The sequence below is a fragment of the Symphalangus syndactylus genome, chromosome 3 (genome assembly GCF_028878055.3).
Source record: "Symphalangus syndactylus isolate Jambi chromosome 3, NHGRI_mSymSyn1-v2.1_pri, whole genome shotgun sequence".
NCBI lineage: Eukaryota > Metazoa > Chordata > Mammalia > Primates > Hylobatidae > Symphalangus > Symphalangus syndactylus.
The window spans coordinates 110,095,089-110,112,026 of NC_072425.2; the positions used below are offsets into that span (position 1 = coordinate 110,095,089).

The 16,938-nt window shown below is 37.2% G+C and overlaps 1 protein-coding gene across 8 annotated transcripts in view; it reads right to left on the reverse strand.

The window, feature by feature from the left end:
• CDK14 (cyclin dependent kinase 14) overlaps positions 1-16,938 on the reverse strand; it is a 685,360-nt gene that overhangs the window by 415,182 nt on the left and 253,240 nt on the right. For all 8 annotated transcript variants that reach the window (XM_063636396.1, XM_055272770.1, XM_063636397.1 and 5 more), the window contains one exon: positions 1,338-1,432. In XM_063636396.1, the coding sequence (XP_063492466.1) occupies positions 1,338-1,432 (95 nt within the window). The remainder of the gene's footprint in view (positions 1-1,337; positions 1,433-16,938) is intronic.

Genomic DNA, 16,938 nt, shown 5'->3' on the forward strand with positions numbered 1-16,938 from the left:
AGTTTCTTTATCAATGTTACTGATTTTGGTGCACAAGCTACTTTCCTTCTTTTTAATTATCTAATTTCAGGGACAGAATAAGTACATTTTGGAAATCTCTTTTCTACAAAACATTGCAAAAGTCAAGCATAGTAAGGAAAATCTAGATTTAACTGAAATATGTAAACTAGATATACTTAAAAGTATGAATCAAAAGTTCCAAGTCTAAATCAGCTGGAATACATTATTAACTCCAAAATCATGGATTAAACAAAAGAAATTATGTTTGCATTGATGTGTGAATCTGCATCCATTCTTGGTACCACATAATATATGCAACTGCTCAGCTCTAGCTGTCCTTGCAGTCACATTACCATATTATTCAAATGTATCTATCATTTATATGTAAATAGACAAGATAAATGGCTTCTTCATAAGACAACAATTTTCAAATGACAGACACAGGCAGACATAAGGAAAATAAAAATGCTGCAAATATTCATTCTTTTTTTTTTTTTAAGGAAAAATGGAAAGTACTTCAAATTTTTTAAAAAGTAGTGTGGTAATTACAAAATGGGGTCCTAATACACTGACAATACCAACAACTATTCTAAATCAATGTCTACACCGATGTCATTTGTGTCTTATAAATTACATGTTCTTAGATCCATCTGTGAAAATTGGGATGTTAATTATCACGGTTACATTTCACGATTCCACAGTTAAATGCTGAAGTAGTGCTACACAAATACCATATGTTTTTTAAGAGAAATGGGGAAGGATTAATTATGAGTTCAAGTCCAAGTCTTCCAGCAATAATACTCTCACACAAGAAGATCATTACATTGTGTGCTATGCAATTGGAAGTTCTAATTAATAGCTGAAATACCAAGTGAGGGGGAAGTCTAAATTGTAAGTATCAGGCTTTCCTACACACACACACACACACACACACACAGATCTTAATAAGCATGCTTTTGAGAAACCAAGTTACAAATCCAAAAATAAAAAACCATTCTTATTGCCTATGAGCTTTCTTTGATAATGATCACCATCAGGCTGTTGAATCCTATGTAATAACCTAAAAATTACAATGTATCCTAGTAACAAATAGGTTATAAATAGATAACATATCTGATAAAAATTCAAGTTAACATTTTTCTGGGTTTTTCTTCTAAGACACATATCATTCAATAATCTCCTATAAGGCCATTATTTTATACAAAATTACAATTCTCATGTATTCAGATAAAATATTAACTTCAATACAGCAATCTAAAAACAAAATTCTATGATAACACTATAAGAATTTCATTCATATTTTAAATGTCTAAATTTAAAAGTCTTACTTTACTTACCACATATTCAAACACAAGTGTCAGTGTCTCCTTGGTATGGATGATGTCATGAAGTAGTACTATGTTAGCATGTTTTAGTCCTTTTAACAGAGAAGCTGTAAAATAAAATGGACAGAGAAACAATTTATTATGGATAACAATCAACTAATATATACCATTATAATTTTGGCACACTGTCAGATGAGAGTTATCTATTTTCACATGTTCCAAGTCAATAACAATTCAAAATGAAGGGTAGAAAAGCAAGACTTTTTTTGAGATGGGGTCTCACTATGTTGCCCAGACTGGTCTCAAACTCCTGGGTTCAAGTGATCCTCGTTCTTTAGCCTCCTGATAAGCTGGGATTACAGGTGTATAACACAGTGCCTGGCCAGAAAAACAAGGTTTTCATTTAGATAAAACTTCTTTCAGTTATTTTACCTGTCATCTGTTATTAATCTCTAGTTAGGTTTCATTATGGTCAGGGAAAATACTTGGTATGATTTCAATTCTTTAAATTTGTATAGTTTATTATCCAGAATATGGTTTATCTTGGTATACATTCCTTACGTATGGAACCTGTATTCTGCTGATGTTGGGTGGGGAGTTCTATAAATGTCAATTTGATCCTATTATTTAATAGTATCATTGATTTCTTCTATTAATATATCCTTACTAATTTTCTGAATAGTAGTTCTATGAACTACTGAGAGAGACATGTTGGCATCCTCAACTGTAATGGTGGATCTATCAATTACTCATTTGAGTTCTGCTTGCTTTTGCTTTTTGTATTATGAAGCTCAGTTGTTTACTGAATACATGTTTAGGATTGCTGTGTCTTCTTTGAGAATTGACCGTTTTATCAGTCTGTAATGTCCTCTTTACTCCTAGTAAATTTCTTTGTTCTGAAGTCCTCTTTGTATAGCCATCCACCATTCTCTTGATTAGCATTTACCCATCCTTTTCTTTTCAATCCTACTGATATCATACAGTTGAAGTTTCTTGTAGACAGTATATGGTTTGGTCATTATTTTTAATGCATTTTGCCAATCTCTGACTTTTCATTTTGATATTTAGACCACTTACATTCAATGTAAATATTAATATGTTGGGTTACCACCTGCCATTTTAGTCTGATTTTCCTTTAGGTACCTTGCAATTTAGTCTTCACTTCTGATTTGATGTTTCCTTTTCTTCTATACTTGCCAGAAGTTCAATTAACTCTAATTTTATTTCATTTTATTTTTTGTCCATTTCTCTACTTAGCTTTTGTACTTCTAACTAAAGGTAGGCTTGTTTGTTTCATATACCAAAAAGCATGAATTCAAATATTCAATTCATATTTCAGTGTTATACACAGTTTTAATTTTGCGGTTGACTTTTTGCAAGAGTTTTTGCAACCAAAATGCACTAATTCCTAATTTCAATGTTTGAGAGTCGTTTTGGGTAGGTGTGGGCTACTTTATTCTATTCCTATTTATTTAATGAACTGGTTCCTAATCTGACAGTCTTTTTTTCTGTCACCTTTGCCCTCTTCTATGTAGTTTTTACAGCTGGCACTGGGAGACGAAAGAAGAAGGGTTTGGGTTGTCTTGTTTCTTTTTCATTTCCACAGGATCCTTAATTTCTCCCTTTTCCTTCCTTTTTTACTTTCACTATCCTGTCTTAACGGGTACCACTCTTTCTCTCTATATATGACTCTCCCCTAGAGGCAATGCTTTCCAACAGCTACCAATTCCAGTCACTTTCATCCTCCTTTCTTGCACCCAGTGCTGTGAATGAACTACACAGCATCCCAGCTTTCTCTTTCTGGAATAATTTTGCTTGTGATTTGATTAAGTCCTCCACACCCCTGGTACTGTTTTTCACAGCTTCTTAAGCCTCTATCAGCTTCCCCTGTGTCACTCTTTGCTATCACAGGCTTGTTGCTGTCTCTTAATGCTCTTGAAGGGATGAGTTGTCTGTTTTCATTTGTTCTCCTTGTTGGATTTATGACTTTTGGAGGAGTATGAGTGGGAAGATTCAAGATCAGAAAGCCACCATTAATTGTCCTCCAAACCCCTTCTCCCATAGGAACAGTAATCTTTTTTTTCCCCCCATTGATATATCTTGCTCCTGGATCAAGATCTAAAGCACAGTAAGAACTCAACAAACTTACTGAATGTCATGCATCTGGGGTCCTCAGGGGTTGGGGTGGCTATTCTGAATAAGAAGAGCCTGCTGCCACCTAGAAGCTCTTCCTCAAGTTTGACCAATCTTCCTTTGACTCTGAGACCAGCACTACGCCCAAACCTCCAGCTGATAAAACTCAGTTTCCACACAGGGCCTCTGGGTATCTACTCCTCTAAAAACCCAGAGAAGACCAGCTGCTAATGCTAGCAATTTCAAGACCTTGACAAGGAATAGCTGGCTTTACCTCTTAAACTGCACTCCTTCCTCAATGCAAGCCTCCTTTCCTTTGATTAAAAAAAGGAATAAGACGTGGCCAGGCGTGGTGGCTCATGCTTGTAATCCCAGCACTTTGGGAGGCCGAGTGGGGTGGATCACGAGATCAAGAGATTGGGACCATCCTGATTAACATGGTGAAACCCTGCCTCTACTAAAAATACAAAAATTAGCCAGGCATGGTGGCGCATGCCTGTAATCCCAGCTACTTGGGAGGCTGAGGCAGGAGAATCACTTGAACCTGGGAGGTGGAGGTTGCAGTGAGCTGAGATCACACCACCGCACTCCAGCCTGGCAACATAGTGAGACTCCATCTTAAAAAAAAAAAAAAAAAAAGAAATGAGACACATCACATCCCCATAATCAGATTCTTTACAACACTGCTCATCTTAAAGAAATTTTAGATTAAGATTTATGTTTATAAATAATACCACAAAAGACACGACTGGGCACTTAGTTTTCCTCCTTTTGGATTATCTCCTTACAATAAATTGTGAAAAATAGAATTACAGGGTCAAAGGATATAAATATATTTACAAAATATTATTTATTAAATTTAGGTGGTGAATTTAGTCTTACATCTTTCTAATTCCGTGTAAGAATAAAAGAACTGTGAAAGACAGGGGAAAATATATTAAAAAAAAATTGTACAATGCAAGTAGCCCATCCTATCAAGTAACTGAAACCTTTATCAAATTAATATATGAGTATTTATAAACTCATAAGCATGAGTATTAAGAATTCTTCATATCTGAGTAAAACCAAAAATAATCAAAATTATTTCTCTTTACAGCAATGACAATTCAAGTAGAGTATTCAAAACACAGAAGTTTCCTCTTTACCATTACATTAAAAACACTATGTCTTCATTTTGGTTTTTTGGTAAGAATCTATAAAATCTGAAAAGAAAAAAAAAACAAAACATTCTGCCTATATTCTATTCTATCAATAACTTGTAGTAATTCATTTATTAATCAAATATTTATTCAGAATCTAGTTGCTGACACTGGTGGCCCTGAGCAGGTCTTTGATCCCTTGGCAAATAATAATACAGCAAGGCCATATCTTTAAAGAGAGATTTACAACACCAAGAGTGAACTTTCATGTAAATGATGAAATTTGGGTAATGATGTGTTAATATCATAAGTTCATTAACTGCAACACATGTATCATACTGATTGGGGATTCTGATAGCTGGGGAGGCTGTGCATATGTGAAGGATGGAAAATATGTGGAAACTCTGTATTTTCCAATGAACTTTGCTATGAACCTAAAACTGCTCTAAAATGTAAAGTCTTTTAAAAAAATAATATTAAGGGATTTACCCATGTTTTAACATATTAAAATAAATTTCAATTATTTAATATTTCACTAAAATAAAATAATATTTTAGATACACAATTACCATGCAAATGAGTCTGCACTGGACAGTCATCAGAGAAGGCAAAAATAAAGTACTTAGGACTTAGTAGTACACTAAGTGCCAGTATTACCTCCACGAATGTGAGCTCGTGTTATCAGAATTATTGTTACTGCTATGAATTTCCACTGTCTTCCCCAAGCAAACCTGTTTCATAACAATATATTAAATCCTTAACCCAAATATAAACTTTTATAAACACATATTGGTCATAAGAAGTCAGTCTGATAACTGATCGGTGTGGAAGGCAGTAAGAAGTGCGTTCCCTCTGGAACTGAATCTGGAGCAACAATGTATATTCCCACACAAGAGAAGTAGACCCTAACTATGGCAGAGAGGACTTCTCTTCTGCCCTACGCATGTCTGCCAAGAGAAACTTAGTTTTGCACACTAAAATCCTTATTGTAAAAATATCTACAGGCTTATTTTATCTGAGCTTTATAAACCAGCACTCAAGTGAGAAAGTCATTACAATAACACAGTAAAATCACAGCACATTGACTTTGAAGAAACAATCGCTATAGATTTACCACAGAGTTTAGTATTGTTAATTCTAATAATTTACAATCTTCTTTCTTTTAATTATTCAACTAGCCCAGTAGCCTTAAGCAATTAAAACTTTATTAGGTAGCTAGCTTTCACATATTAATCTGGGGATCACATAGGCTCATTTCAAAAGGGATACTCGCTTCTGCACCAGTCTTCTGAGGTGCACACATCCTCAGAGATCATTATTTCAAACCACAGCAGGGCATTTTTAAATGATGGCAAGGTATGGTACAAAACACCTAGCCTGCACAGGAACTTTTCAGACCAAATGAATTAAGGGCCCGTGAATATCATGTTGTAAGAAAGGCGCACGGCTTTGTGAAGCAAGTTTTGGAAACATATTATTGAACATTATTTGCAATCTTGTCAAATTCCATTTTTCAAGTTAATACTTCAGGTTGTCAAATTCAGAGATGATCCATCCTTATTGGCAACAACTCCATAAAGGTATTAAAGCTTCCACTTCAGTGAGAATCTCATACCCAGAGGACACTTTGACACAGGATTTTTTTTTAACTGTTTTTCCCCAATTACTGCCTTTCTTCTCTTACCACTTACACCTAAATTGTTCCTCATTTCTCAAAGTAATATCTTCACACCCATCATTTCCTACTGTGTTTGTCCCACAATTTCAGTAAAATCAAATTCCTGCCAACATTCACCTTAAGAAGAAAATGTTTTTTCCTGAAAGTGGCTAATATTATAGAAAAGTATCATGTCGTTTTTCATATTATATTTTTGACCACTTAGATGAAACCTCAAAGCCTCCACATTACATCCTAATAAATCTCAATAATTATGACAGATTTTTAGATTTCAAAACATATTTATATAAACTTTTGAAACACACTGTCAGTTAAATAAATACCAACATCTGAATTTGAAACAAGCCCTCTTGCTTTTAAGATTAACATAATTAATTTGTACTTGGAAAAGGACAGAGCCACTAATTTCAAAGCTGATGGCAGAAAAATGGCATTAATGGACAGATAACAGCCTACGATATGTACCAACATCACGGTAGGTGACAGACATGACTAACTTTGAGGCTGCCAAATGCAGCAGCCACTGGTCCCAGCGAGGTGCCAGATACTACAGTTCCTGCTGTTAGCAGGGCAAGGGAGTCTCCTAGCTGCCAAGTCAGTCCAGAGATTAACACCTACAAGTTCTAGAGCCAGTGTGTCTCCCTCATCAAGACAAACACTGTCAAAATCATACTCCATGTAATCCTAACAATATCATAAACACAGGACATGTTATTCTCTCATTGTTTATCTACAAAAATCCCGTAACATTAGCATTAGTAATTCAAGCACCCTTGGTTTCATCATAAATTTTAGGTAAACATATGGCAATGTTTTAAATTTATTTCACCAGTGAGATTTGAAAAGGTAAAATTGCACATGATGCAAAAGACTTGTAATTAGAGTTAAGGGTGAAAATTATAACAATCGTTTGGGGACTGTGGTGTCAAAACCATATAAAAACAGAAAAACATTTGCTCATAGAGGTAGCTGTGCTCTGACAAAGTCCCAGTAGGATAGAGGGATGCAGGGAGCCTTCCCTTAGGTTGGCAGAAGGATTCAGACTCATATTCAGCAGCCATACTCAAACCTTGGCATCCCACTTTGAGAATAAACATCTTAATTTTTCACTGCAACTTGGAAGAAATGAATTTCATCTAAACTCTAGTCCCATCATGTTTAAAATAAATTTTGAGATAATACAGAAAATCAGAGTAAGTTCATTTTATCAGATACCCACTGTAGTGTTTTTTTTTCAAAACCGATGTTAATAAGGGGGAAAAACAACCTTTAATATTTGAGATAATTTTCTAGATCATTATTTGATGTCCTACTAGGAAAAAAGGGATTACAAAGACACACAGCCCATCCGCCATCACTTCGCCTTTAGCCCCTGGGAGAAAAAAGACATTCACAGGCTCCTTTCATCTTACGTGTTCTTTCTCAGCAGAGTGGAGTAGAGGGATTGCTGCCTGACTTTTCCAGAATGACTACTCATGAAACCTAAGGGGCCAACTATATCTCAAGCCACAACCAAAACAAACATCAACTTTTTTTTCAAGCCCACAGCTTGATAGCTTTAAGGCTGTTGAAATTTACTTTTACTACAAATAGTAAAACTACTTTTAAGTACTAAGTTCCATCTCCCTTACTTGCCAGTGGAGTCTGAATATTTTCATAGCTAAAATATTCTGAGGGGAAATATAAATGGGGACTTAAAAATGCATGCACAAAAGAGACAGGATTGCTTGTTTAACTGTTTGTAATGAGGTCACAGTCTAGCAGAGAAAAAACATGTGCGTACGCTGAGTACCGATATGCAGCTCCGGGTTGGTGCATTCATGGTTCTATAATGCATGCTGCCTGCTTGGCCTAAACACTGGGAGAGCAATGATAAACACTGTGATTGTGATCAATCTGGACCTTCTCCTTAGTGATATCTAATACAATAAGCACTCCACACACAGAACCATAAACTAATAAAGGAAAAAATAAAGGAATAGGGCTAAAAAATAGAATTAAATGTTTGACCCCATATTTGCTTTTTATTCTTTATACACACATACGTACAAAGAGTCAACTGTGGGTTATGGAGGAAAGAGGTCATAGCCAACTCTAAACATAAGGTTATAAGAAATGTGGTGTTATGTAATCCTTAATTTAGCTAAAATCACATTCAGGATTTAGAGATGTTTTTTGTTCACCAGATGTCATCCAAAATTGGAAAGGTAATACAACAGGTTAGGAATACTTTTAAAATATCATGTAAGTTGTTTTATATCTATGAAAAGGTGTACTGTTTTCACTTGCTTCTTAAGAGTTTTTCAGTTTGGAGATGGGCAAAAATTCAATCCCACTACATATTTCTCTTGCTCTGCTTCTCTCTAATTTCCCCAACATCACAGAACTGAAATGTGATATTGGAAATTACAGCCTAAACCATTTCCCCCTTCCTTAGCATCGATACCTATTTATCCGTCACCTGACTACTGGCAAAGAGCAGTGAGATACAGGCTATTTCCACATTGTAGCCTCACATGCCCACATCAACTTGTTACTAAATCACTGTAAAGAACGCATTCCTCTAAAACTATAGCTTGACCACATGAAACTGCCAATATTTGACATTTTTTACCTACTAACACAAGAATTGTACATGGTTCAACCTAGTAGAATTTACCTGGTTCAAAGCATTTAAATTTTTTCACAAATGTATTGTTATTTTTACCACCATTAATATTCGAACCAGTAAATCTGCTACCAAATCACCACCAATTGACTGCATTTTTAAAAAGGAAGAATCTATTCATCAAATTATAGTTATAGCTGAGAAGAGATATAGAAATAATTTAATATCCTACATGTATCTTTCTGCATCATTTGAATTGTTTATGATAAAGATATATTGCTTTTATACTAAAAAGGAGATATCTGGAAAAGTTTTTATTACAAGTGAATTTGCTAAAGAACTGGAACAACACTATTAAATAAAAAGCATACAGGTGTTTATACAATATGGAACTATAATACAATAATGAATCATTATAACTGCAGTAATATTCTTCACTTCTAATCCCTCCTCACTTGGGTACTGGTGGAAATATGTATATTAAGGATCTCTTTTTCTATCCTGGTACACTGCAGACCCTGTATCAGCCTGTAATTTGCTCTCATATCACATATTAATCTAACATGTTAAATCTGTTTCTTTTCTAAATAGTTACTTTCCTGCATTAAAATTTACTCAGTGCAAAAACATTTTCAATCTTACTGTCTCCATTTACTGCTAGTTCAACCTGTAAATGACCCTCTTCTGCTGTTCCATGCTTCTAGTTAATCTTGGTCCTATTTGTGATGGGAAATATCCAAACAAATGAAGGTACTACATAAATGCTAGACATGTGGCTCTTCTTAAATGCAAACATCTTGCTAGTAACTTCTGGGGAAAGGAAACGTACTTACCAACAAGGATGGGAATGGTGTTGATTATAATCCAGGTACTGTCTTCAGGAGGAAAAGAGACAATTTTGGGACTGAGGGTTTCTGCAAGACCTGATAACAGGTTTTTTATTTTTTAATCTTGGTCTGGCCATAAAAACTAGGTTTAAAAGCCATTAGGCAGTTTGCTTCATTTTAACTATTTTATACTTTATTACACATGGGTTACATGTACAGTTAACAGGAACACTACAAAGTATGTGATTGAAAAAAAAAAAAAAGATGAGTGGTTTCGCACCAAGCCCCTTATGTTTTCTGGTTAAGAAGAATAACCATTCATATCATATTAGCTATTACTATTTGACTAGATTTGTATTTACATATGTTTTGTTTATGTATTTATTTAGAGGCAGGGTCTCGCTCTATTCCCCAGGCTGGAGTGCAAGGTGTAATCACAGCTCATTGCAGCCTCAACCTCCCAGGCTCAAGTGATCCTCCTGAGCAGCTGGGACCACAGGCACCTGCCCCCACCCCTGGCTAAAGTTTCTTTTTGTTGTTGTTGTTTGTTTGTTTTTAATTATTTGTAGAGATGAGGTTTTGCTATGTTGCTTAGGCTGGTCTCGAACTCCTGGACTCAAGTGATTCTTCCACCTTGGCCTCCCAAAGTGCTGGGATTACAGGCATGCCACTGTGCCTGACCTTGCTGTCTGAATAGATTTAAATCAACCTCTCTTTAAATGAATGCATGTGAATAGCTATTGTTGTATGCTTTTACACATAAGATTTACACATCTGTATCTTTTACAGATAAGTTTAAAGTCAGAAAACGTCTCCTTTGCCATGGCTACAAGTCCCAGCACCCAAAGGCACATAAGATACTCAACTCTGCAAGACTGTAGTCAAGAGGTAAAGCACTGTCAGACTCCTCCACAAAACAAGGTAGTTCTGCAGCATATTCTTAAGCAAATTAGAACCCACCTCCCTTTATGGAGAAGCAGACCATTCACCATTCACCACAGCCACAGCTCCAGGCTCAGCATGCAGTGCTTCTCAAAGTATGTCCCTCCAACCAACTACATCAAAGTCAACTGGTGTGCCTGATATCAATGCAGATTCATGGAGTCCTATCCCAAAGCTACCAAATATAAATTTATAAGGATGGAACCCACGAATCACCCAATACATATTTATTTAACATCTACTACATGCCAATCACGAGACACTGAAGATAAAACAGAGGAACACAGACAAAAAACTCTTGTTCTCATGAAGCTTATATTCTATATTTCAACCAAACTGTCCATTTAATATTTACACATCCTGAAGTTTGAAAATCACTGTGCTATGGCTCTCACAGAGGGAGAGGGGTAGCATGTTTATGGTGGGTGTGTGTGTGTGTGTGTTTATATATTTAGTTACACTTCAACCTACTTGCTGCTCTACAAGCATATCAACAGAAACAGCTAAGTCACTCCCTCAGTTCATTTATCTAGTGTCTATCTTTGTCTTTTCTTCCTTGGGTTCCCTCTCTCTCACACACAAAGCTACTGAGGTAGATTCTACTAAAAGTGATAGTCTTGAGCTAGAAGACAAAGGAAATTCTTTATTCTGAAAATCTGATGTATTTTGGTGTGTGCAGTTTTTTCCTGTTCAGTTGAAAAGCCCAAAAAATGTCAGCCAACAAAGTTTTCCATTATTAATGAACTGTTGATAAGGTCATAATTATATGGCCTTTCCAATTCCACTACAATTCTAAAATCTGTGAAAGAGTAAGATTTGCTGTAAATTGCTTTAGAACCAGTGCTTTGATAAACATATACAATCAGCAGATCTGATCATAATGAAAACAGATTATGAGCACAGAAGGAAGAGAAAGAAAAGACCATAAAAAATGAATACAGATTTTGTTTGGAGCTGAATTAAAATTTCAAACATACCACTACTTCATTTGACTGAAACAAAGTCAAAGCTAAAAAAACTACAAAGTACAGCACAGTTCATTGGAAGGCCCACAGTCCCAGAGCCTGTGTTACCCAAAGCGTCAGTTCACCTTCAGGCCGTCATCCTCCTACACCTGGACAAGCCTTAAAATCCCTCAGGCTGACTCTACTCAGCAGTGGCCTTGTGAGCACCTAAGTTCACCTCAGCCCTGAGCGAGCTCTGCCACTTATGTGAAGGTCACTAATACACTGAGTCCCAGTTTGCTTCTCTATCACTTGTACCTGTCCTCCTTGTCAGTATCCAGTAATGCTCAGCTGCTAATAACCGTGCTTGGCCAATGCTAGCATCACTCAAATGTTCAGGGTGTTTATGAGATATTTAATCTAAGAAAAGGCATTGGCTGGGCATGGTGGCTCACACCTGTAATCCCAGCACTTTGGGAGGCCAAGGCGGGCGGATCACGAGGTCAGGAGACCGAGACCATACTGGCTAACATGGTGAAACTCCATCTCTACCAAAAATACAAAAAAAGAAATTAGCCGGGCGTGGTGGCGGGCGCCTGTAGTCCCAGCTACTCGGGAGGCTGAGGCAGGAGGATGGCGTGAACCCAGGAGGCGGAGCTTGCAGTGAGCCGAGATCACGCCACTGCACTCCAGCCTGGGCAACAGAGCGAGACTCTGTCTCAAAAAAAAAAAAAAAGAAAAGAAAAGAAAACGCATTAAGGCCTTCCAACCATATGGTGGCAAAGACTGGGGAATCCCAGCCTCTGCGTAGGCTCATTTCTTTCATTTTAACTATTTAACTTTTCTGCTTCACATTATTCCAGCTAACGCAGCATCTGAAAGAGGCTATTCCACATCTGGAAACACATAAAAGCAAGACAGGAATACATACCTATAAAGGGTAGAGTGACTTATCGCAAGTGTTCAGCATTTAGAAGTCTATGATAATAAAATGGTTTATGCAAAGTTACATATAGCAAAATGTTATTTAATAAGCTTCAGAATATTCTCCTTCCAACTTTTTCTGAAAATAAAGACATCCTAAATCTCCTTGATACTAGGGAAACTACTTCAATACAAAAGATAATAACATTAAAAGATCTGCCAGACACAGCGGCTCACACCTGTAATCCCAGCATTTTGAAAGGTGGAGGTGGTAGGACAGCTTGAGCTTAGGAGTTCAGGGCCATCTTGGGCAACATAGCAAGACTCCATATCTATAACAAATAAAAATTAGCTGGGCGTAATGGCACATGCCTGTAGTCCCAGCTACTCGGGAGGCTAAAGCAAGAGAATCACCTGAGCCCAGGAGTTTGAGGCTGCAGGGAGCTGTGATTATGCCACGACACTCCAGCCTGGGTGACAGACCGAGAGTTGAGACCAAGAAGTTGAGGTTACACTATGACTATGATCACACCACTGCACTTCAGCCTAGGCAGAAGAGGGAAACTCTGTCTCTAAAAATAATAATAATAAATTAGCAAGGTAACTGCAAATCGTCATAATAATTTAAAAAAAACAGGTATTCAAGAAAATGACAAAGGGGAAGAAAAACAAGTTTCTCTATTATGGCCTTAAATTCTCCAGAAATCTTGCATCTCTGTATGCACTGCCAAACAGAGGAATTGGAGAAAGAGGTAACCTTATCATACATTCCTCTAGGTAAGAAACTATCTGACTCTTGGACAGTTTGGGTTACAAACAGTTGAGGGGACAGTCTCTGCAATGTACACTTGTGACTGGTATTGACAATAGCTCCTGCTCATACGATCTGCCTTTTCATAAGAGACAGGCAGCTCCTGAGAGCTATGGCAAACCTCCACCCATTATTAGCATTACCATCATCTTCTTAAATGCATTCAACCTTCTACTGACCCATGCTTCCCTTTCTAATAAGTTTTCATCTTGTTTCATGTACATTACCCACACACACATCCATACACATACATATATATGAAATCTTAGTGCACTGAATACATTTGTAATTTGACTGATACACAGGGTGATTGATTCACCATGCACAACTGAAATAACCCTCATAGAATTGTAAAACTCAGGGTCACCTTCAAAAACACCAATTCAACCCTTTATTTGACAACTGAGGACAATAAAATACAAAAGAATTTGGTCATAGGTCTCAAATTCTGGCCTCCTGATTCCTGATACAGTACAATTCCATTTTCATAAGAAAATAAATATTTTCTGCTTTTCCTTTTGTCTTAGTTTTCTTGCATCCATTCCCAGTTTTTTGCTATGGTCATGGTTTCCCTTTATCTTCATACCCTTCCAGGTGTTGAAGGCAGAAAACCCTGAAGCAAAGAAGACTAAAAGGACATCAGATATATCCTGATTGTTGTGAAAACTGTTCACTTGCAGCATCACCACCTGGACTAAAGAGGTTTAAGAAGACAGTAATAAGTAAAGGGGGAGCTAAAGAGGAAACTGCTGCTCAAATCAGCTTTTGAAAATTGCCTTTATCTGATCTAGTCACTTCTCTTCTTAAAACCTCTCAACAGCTGCTTAACAGGACTTACAAGAGCCCGCACAACAGGCTCCTGGTGGAGAGGTCTCCACGCAGCTCCTGACTCCCTATCACGCTTGGAACTCCAGCCATATGGTGCTTTTCTCAGATCTTCAATCCCCCATGGTCTTTCAAAATTAGGAGACATTGTCCTTTCTGTTCCCTCTTCCACAGCTTCTGGGCCTCACCAATTCCCACCATCTCTTCAGATCTTAACTTAGTTATCATTTTCTTTGGAAGTGTTCCCTGACCCTCAAGGTTAAGTGAGGTGCCTTTTCTAACCTTCTCTCAGCAGTGTTGTCCTGTCACAGTGTTATAATAACCTGATGACCTATTTCCACCTGTCTATATCCCCCACTCACTCATTATTTACAGCTACTCCTGCTGTGCCCATAGCACTCAATTCGGTGCTGAGTTTAGAGAAAATGCCTATTAAGTGCTGACTGAATAATGCATGCATGAACAAGAAAAATAAAATCATTACAGGATCCTCCATAAATCACTGCAAGGAGCACAGTATCTAGCACTGCACTCTGCTGTAGATTGGTTATTTCACTACAATGTGTTTAGTTCACCCTGAATATATTGATCAAAAATAAATCCATTCTCATTTTCATATTGAATGACAAACACAGGGAGACTATAGATGTCACAGAATTTTAAAAAGAAGCAAAGAAATATCCTATAGGATGTCATTAGGAGTTTTCCTTTCATAAGTGGGTGAAATGTTATATATTAATGCTATAACTAAAAAGGCATTATTTTATTTCCACACACATTTCAGATTATGCAAAGATGGTAAAAGATTTGCTTTGAAAGTATCATTTATTTCTAAAAGCACATGTCGGAAAATGAAATTGTACGCTAACATTTTATTCAGCATGAGATAAGTTTGTTAACAATAAGACAGTATCAATAAGAAAAGGAAGACGATGTTCTAACCATAGATGGATTTACAGTAGAACCAGATCCAACCCACAGACTTGGTTTATGTACCCTGTGCAGTATTTTTTAATCTTTGTCAGGTATTTAAAGATCAGAAAATTTCACATAAACGAACACTGGCTTTTCTTTTTTTTTAATTTTTTTTTTTTTATTATACTTTAGGTTTTAGGGTACATGTGCACAATGTGCAGGTTTATTACATACGTATCCATGTGCCATGTTGGTTTGCTGCACCCATTAACGTGTCATTTAGCATTAGGTATATCTCCTAATGCTGTCCCTCCCCGCTCCCCCCACTCCACAACAGTCCCCGGAGTGTGATGTTCCCCTTCCTGTGTCCATGAGTTCTCATTGTTCAATTCCCACCTATGAGTGAGAACATGTGGTGTTTGGTTTCTTGTCCTTGCGATAGTTTACTGAGAATGATGTTTTACAGTTTCATCCATGTCCCTACAAAGGACATGAATTCATCATTTTTTATGGCTGCATAGTATTCCATGGTGTATATGTGTCACATTTCCTTAATCCAGCCTATCGTTGTTGGACATTTGGGCTAATATCCAGAATCTACAATGAACTCAAACAAATTTACAAGAAAAAAACAAACAACCCCATCAAAAAGTGGGCACAGGACATGAACAGACACTTCTCAAAAGAAGACATGTATGCAGCCAAAAGACACATGAAAAAATGCTCATCATCACTGGCCATCAGAGAAATGCAAATCAAAACCACAATGAGATACCATCTCACACCAGTTAGAATGGCCATCATTAAAAAGTCCAGAAACAACAGGTGCTGGAGAGGATGTGGAGAAACAGGAACACTTTTACACTGTTGGTGGGACTGTAAACTAGTTCAACCATTGTGGAAGTCAGTGTGGCGATTCCTCAGGGACCTAGAACTAGAAATACCATTTGACCCAGCCATCCCATTACTGGGTATATACCCAAAGGACTATAAATCATGCTGCTATAAAGACACATGCACACATATGTTTATTGCGGCACTATTCACTCTGGCTTTTCTATAAAAATCAGAACCTCTGCCATTCTGTGCTTCAAGATGTGGGTAAAAGTTATGTGGCTGGAGCTATACAACTGGCCCCTTCAACAAGCATCACTGCTATGGCTCCCCACCCTCTCCAATCCCCAAGAGCGCAGAGCTCTTATACGCTGTTATTGCTGGACCTCTAAGTTTGTGGTCCCTAAATTAATGTTTGAATGTCATGTGTAAAAACCTAACACCACTTTGTCCAAGATAAGATAAAATAACAATTATAAGTGTATTTGTCCATTTTGTGTTGCTATAAAGAAATACTGAGGCTGGGTAATTCAAAAGAAAAGAGGTTTATGTGGCTCACAATTCTGCAGTCTATATAAGCATGGCACTCACATCTGCTAGGATTCTTGGAGACCTCAGGAAGATTTCTGTCATGGCAGGAGGTGAAGGGTGAGCAGCATATCACAGGATGAGAGAGGAAGCAAGGGCTCGGGAAGCAAGAGGATTTGGGGAGGTATCAGGCTCCTTTTTAAACAACCAGATGTGAAGTGAACTCATTGCCTCATGAGAGCACCAAGCTATTCATAAGGGATCTGCCCCCATGACCCAAACACCTCCCAACAGGCCCCACCTCCAACACTGGAATCACATTTCAACATGAGATTTGGCAAGAACAAACATCCAAACTCTATCAATGAGGAAACTGGAAGTAGACAATTTAAAGTGGGTTTTATGTGTCCCACAAATCAATAAACAGAGTAAGAAAAGGGACAAGAAGGAGAACACATAAGAAGGTATTTGTGAATGGTCATAATTTCAGCCAAAGAATAGGCAA